General features: G+C 43.0%; 1 protein-coding gene across 1 annotated transcript in view; it reads left to right on the top strand.

Annotated features, from left to right (window-relative positions):
* elna (elastin a) overlaps positions 1-6,000 on the top strand; it is a 61,124-nt gene that overhangs the window by 17,682 nt on the left and 37,442 nt on the right. Inside the window, exons 19-28 of the mRNA XM_080844588.1 lie at positions 1-11; positions 140-166; positions 310-384; positions 686-715; positions 858-935; positions 1,132-1,152; positions 1,260-1,334; positions 3,066-3,092; positions 3,373-3,447; positions 3,687-3,713. The exon at positions 1-11 is cut by the window's left edge and continues 64 nt beyond it. Of these exons, the coding sequence (XP_080700714.1) occupies positions 1-11; positions 140-166; positions 310-384; positions 686-715; positions 858-935; positions 1,132-1,152; positions 1,260-1,334; positions 3,066-3,092; positions 3,373-3,447; positions 3,687-3,713 (446 nt within the window). The remainder of the gene's footprint in view (positions 12-139; positions 167-309; positions 385-685; positions 716-857; positions 936-1,131; positions 1,153-1,259; positions 1,335-3,065; positions 3,093-3,372; positions 3,448-3,686; positions 3,714-6,000) is intronic.

Raw genomic sequence — 6,000 nt, 5'->3', positions numbered from 1 at the left:
ATATGGGGCAGGTATGACACAAAAAAGACAGATAAAAGTAATCTTGAAGCCATTATTTTTGCATGTACATAGCTGTCATTACTATCACTTTCAGGGTAATTTCCCTACTGAAAAGCCTTTGTGATTTTTTTAAAAACAGGAGCTGGAGGAAAGCCTCCTAAACCAGGTAAGGACTGTGAAAACATCAAGTATTCTTATTCTGTAATGGCCATTCAAGAAAAAAGGATGATGATGATGATTATAGTGATGATGATGATGATGATGATGATGATTGTGATGATTATGATGATCTGCTGCTTTCCTTATCAGGATATGGTGGTGCTGGTGGTCTTGTTCCAGGGGGAGTAGGAGGAGGAGGCTTAGGAGCTGGTGGATACGGAGCAGGTACACAATATACAAATACAGAGAGATCTATCACTGCATTGATGTTTCCTTTGTGTTGTGTGTACTGTATATGAGGTAAATATGTTTATGTATGCATTATACCATATTGATATTCATAACCCGACTGAAAGTTTTCATTTAATGTGATTCTTGATGAAAGTTTTCCAAGTTGGAGTACAAAAATATTTTGTCACAGATAGAAGTAATCTTGAAGCCATTATTTTGCATGTACAGAGCTGTCATTCCATCATTTTCAGTGTAGTTCCCCTCCTGATAAGCCTTTGTGATGTTTTTAAAACAGGAGGAGCTGGTGGAAAGCCTCCTAAACCAGGTAAGGACTGTGAAAACATCCAATGGACATTTTAGTCAGTTGCCACATCTGACCTAATTCTGTAATGACTGTTCAAGAAGAGGTGATGATGATGATGATTGGGATGATGATGGTGATGATGATCTGCTGCATTCCTTATCAGGATATGGTGGTGCTGGTGGTCTTGTTCCAGGCGGAGGCTTAGGAGGGGGAGGCTTAGGAGCTGGTGGATATGGAGCAGGTACACAATATACCAATACAGAGTGAAAGTTGAATTTAATGTGATCCTCCCACCTCCCCCCAGCACCAAGCCCTTAACACAAATTCCAAAGACATGGTAGATTTGAGATATGTGGCTTTCAGTAGAAATGTTCTGTGTCAGAAACTTTGTACATAATCTCATTCAAAAGCTGACCAGTAATGTATTTCCCTTACAGGTGGGAAGCCTCCTAAGCCAGGTAAGGTCCAATGGAATCACAGATCAGGCATCCTGGCATGGACAGTGAGGCACAATATCCGTACATCACTGTCATGTGCTGCAACATCCACTGCTGTTTTGTTTCAGGGTACGGCAATCTGGGTGGTGTTGGCCCAGGTGGAGTAGGCGCTGGAGGTTTGGGAGGTGGAGGATATGGGGCAGGTACGACTACCAAATATGAGTTTGAATCATGCCAATAAACAGGGTTGGGAAGGTTACTAATGTAATAAGTAATAGATTATTAGTTACCCTGTTATATATGTAAGAAGTAATGTAACTATTTTAATTGATGTAGCTTATTACATTTGATTACTTTTGATTACCTTTTGAACAGTTGGTGCAAATTCAAAGAGAACAAATCAAAAACAACGCTTACGATTTCAAGGCATACTGCCAAATGAATAGAGCCTGTAGAGACAGCAAAATGGAGCAAAACAACAGATTGAACATCATATTCTACATATAACTTTATAGCTTTTTACCGAAAAACATATTTGAATGTAACCCCATTGTAATCACTAACACTTTGTTTACTAACTGTAATTTACAATTGACCTATCGCTAAGCCCCGCCCCCCATTGTGACTGTCGCTAACTCGGACACGTTATCATAGCTGACTAGAGTTTACAATGGCAGCTATCAGCGACAAAACTATATCCCAAGAGGCTATAGACAACTTTTGGAGACAAAAGGACCTGATTTCGCCTAGAAGCCTTCAAAAGGGACTTAATTATGCAATGGAGGGATATGTATACAATTTAAAACTCGATATGGTGGATAACAAGCTTAAATTTGAGGCGAGAATTTACAGAGCTCAATGCAAGAGGGAGAAGATTCAACTCATGGTCATCGCGATTGCAGATAAATACATCCAATACCAGCATTGTTCATGCACCGCATGGGAAAGATACAATGAATTCACATTCAGTTAATTTAACTAATCTGGAAGGCATATGAATGTAGACCTACGTTTAGTAAATAGCATTAACCTACCTGCCCCTGACAGGACAGTGTCCTAACCATATGGTCTTAACTGTCTAGCTTGTTATTGTAACCTTGTTAATTACCGGCATGCGTGTGTTTCGTTCACGTTGTCATGTTAATCCTTTATTAAACCTATGTATACTTGTGCATATCGTTTGTTTAATAGAATGGCCGATTTTTAACAAACTGTCCCATAACTGACAAAGCTACGCTAGCGCAGCTAGTGAATCGTTAACGTTAGCTAGTTTGAACCAGAGATAACTTGCCTAAGCCTAGCATAACATCAGTGGTGAAAGTAAGCAGCTACTGTGAATAATGAGTATGCCTTTTATCATGTAGGCTTAGTTGATTGCTTTAGCAAAGGAAAATTCCAACCTAACAAGAGTATGGCAGAAAGCTAATGAACGTAGCGTTCACTGTGTGGTCTGCCACAGCTTAATCCACCAGAGATATTTGGACCGGTCTTGTTTTCGTTTAGGAAATGAGATACAATATACCCCATTGCCTATCCTCTCATGATACCTCGTATCAGTGTTGAATCTACCCCATGCACATCGTTTGGCCATTTTTGTTGAACATACATTACCACAAACCTCATAAAACAACCGAAAAATCACGGCCTCTAATGCTATCCTATGGAGCTGTAAACTCACGATGTCCGAGCGCAACTGTTACTTAACTGCCATTGGCCCGTCTGCGTTCGAAAGGCGGGGCTTAGCGACAGGTCAATTACACTATAATACAATTTTTTTTTTACTCATTACTCCATTTCATGTAACTAGTTACTCCCCAACCCTGCCAATAGACCAATGACAAAGCTAAATGCCCCTAATAGAGATGAATTAGAGATGATGAGAGAATTTGAAACACTGCCTATGATGAATGTACTGTCCTTTCCCTTTCCCACAGGAGCTGGTGGCAAGCCTCCCAAACCAGGCAAGTTTTTATTAAAGCAGGTGTGCTGCAAGCAATTACCCTTTTACCTTATCGTATTAGCTGCAACACTATGCCAGTCATTAAGTGGTGTTTGTGTCGAACAGTGTTTTCCCCCTGTCTTGTAAAACCTGCACACCTGCGTTCAGTTACACATATGTAGTACATCTTCATTAGCCTGAGCGAGGTGTTAGCAGATATTTTGAAGATGTCAGACTTTTAACGGTGGGCTAATGACAAGAGGAAGAAGCTTGCTCACATGCTGTCCTGTGCTGTTCAACAGGATATGGGGGTGCCGGTGGCCTTGTTCCAGGTGGTGTCGGAGGAGGAGGATTAGGAGGCGGAGGACTTGGAGCAGGTGGCATGCCTTTCCCATTAAACTCAAGAGACTTACATTTGAACTTTGAAAAGAAAGTTAAGCATGCCGTGTACTCTACAGTGATTGAGTACACTATGGTGTGCTCAATCACACGCCTGTGTCATTTGTTTGGCTGACGGTGTTATTAAAATGGATGAAGTATTTAGATAGTGATGACAAGGAAACTACATATTGATAGAAATTCTAACTTTTCAAAATGTATCATGGTGTCTATGTAGGAGCCGGTGGGAAGCCGCCTAAGCCAGGTAAGCGGTCCAAAAAGTCTGAAACATTAGCACTCAATATCGCATCCAAATATCTGTCTGTTTACACATTATGTACGACAAAGTGTATAGTGTTGCAACTTATGGGAAATACTTTGGATGGGAATGGGAATTACTTGCATTACAGCTGTTCCCCTAAGAGCTTAAACATGAGTGCTTTGGAGACAAGCGCAGGGACCATTTGCCAGGCTACTTCTAGTAACCTACTCCAGCGAGCTATCTCATACATCTCCTTGTTTTTCCAGTCTCTGGTTCCTCTCTTAGCCTCTTGGCCATGAAGATCTCGTTTTAGGGTGCAATGCGTGTGTATTTCTTTTTTCTTTTTTTTTTAGATTTGTTTTGGGGCTTTTATGCCTTTAATTGATAGATCAGTGAAGAGTGGGACAGGAAATGAGAGGGAGAAGAGGTGAGGAGTGGACTGGAGAAAATGACATCGGGCCGGATTCGAACCCGTGGTCCTCCATGGGCATTAAGCCCGAATGTGGTCGGGGGCTACTATTCGCGCCACAGTGCCCCCCAACAATGCGTGTATTTCTATTGATGAGAAAAAGCTTCATTTACTCACTTCATTCTGCAAACGCTTTGAGTGATGAGGGCACAGTGTCAACATACTGTACATCAGCGCTGCGCCAACAATGGCACCACCACTGCCCTGATTAGTGTTATGGTACCGCTGACCATACAATAACTGGAAACATCAGCACTTGTTCAGGGTTGTACTGTAAACAAGTGGTTTCCCCCTCTCTCTCTCTCTCTCTCTCTCTCATGCAGTATATGCTGCAGACTAGTGCATTAGCAGCGTGCGGCCATTATTTAATTTCCTAAAACCGTACAGATCTCATCTAGTCCACTATGTGTTCAGGAAGATAAGGCTCAAAGTAAATGCCACAGGGTCTGATAAGATTTGGCCTGGCCTGGTCTGTTAAACTCGGCAGCGGAGAACGCTCCAGCTTTCTCTCCCCTGAGTGAGACGTTGCACTTGTGAACAGACTTATGTCCCAATGTCTCATTCTCTGTGGAAGTTGACTTTGGCCGCGAGCGCTGGAGAGTGTTTTAGCGAAAGCAGGTTTGTGCCCAGTCTCCCAGTCTTTTTGTTCTTTGTGGCGAAAATGAGATTATGCATCGGAGAGGAAGCAGACACCATTCAGACGGCCACCAGACCTCAATAATACGTCAAGCCCAACGGTGTACAAATATAAATGTTTCCACAGCTCCACCCGATACACACACACATACACACACACACACACACACACACACACACACACATACACACACACATCACACACACACACACACACACATACACACACACACTCACCCACACACACACACACACACACAGACACACACACACACACACACACACCCACAGCTCAGTACACAGAGGGAGAGAGTGATGAGGGGCAGGTTCATTTTAGCGGGAAAAGGGTTAAGTGAGGTCACCCTCAGTATTCCACAGAATTAGTCAATGTTAGTGAGTGACTCACTCAGGATCACATCAACAAACGAGAGGGGGGAAATACGTTGCAAAGGCCAAACGATGAAATAATCGATGTAGTCTGTGTTTGGTTTACACTGACCAGTGGGTCCCCGATAGCCTTGCTTTTTCTGACGCAAAGCAGAAGTGTTGTTAATGTGTTTGTGTGAAGCACATCAAAGCGTAGGTGGAGCCGGTGCTTTTTGACGGATGGATCTTAAGGCTGCCAATAACATTTAGGTAATTCCTCCCCCTCCTTTCTGTCACCAATAGGGGCGTGGTGGGTACACAGAGGTGTTTGTGGGGATCATGTAGTGCAGATGCCTTAGACACTATTTGGCTGACACCTGCGACTTCACAGCACATAACTCTTGCTCTAATTGAATGACTGAATGAATTGCACCCTGTCGAAGCCCAGCATTTTAAAAAAAAAAACGCGCTATCAGGGGCATTCTGACAGTTGAATCACCATTTGGCCCGAGGGGCAGAGCTTATGAAAACCGGTCATCTGTGGTTTGACGAGCTGCTGAGAAAGCGAAGGTAATGTTTCGGACTCAGCTGCTCGAGTAGCCATCTGTCCTCAGTCAAGGAGCACAGCACATTCCCCCTCTTGAAATCAAAAGTGGTGACAGCAGGGCTTCCTGTCATAAAAAAACATACCTCTCAGGGCGCAGGACACATGGCCATCGTTTGTAGTTATTTGATTATATCCCCCTTGTTAGTTTCAATACCCACAAGTGACTGCTAACAGGGATGCGGACCCGAGCCCAATTTGTTAGTCATGGTGGA

Source organism: Sprattus sprattus, assembly GCF_963457725.1.
Source record: "Sprattus sprattus genome assembly, chromosome: 9".
In the NCBI taxonomy this organism is placed as follows: domain Eukaryota; kingdom Metazoa; phylum Chordata; class Actinopteri; order Clupeiformes; family Clupeidae; genus Sprattus; species Sprattus sprattus.
Note: the sequence above shows the minus strand (reverse complement) of the source record. Positions and strands in the feature narration are given on the sequence as shown.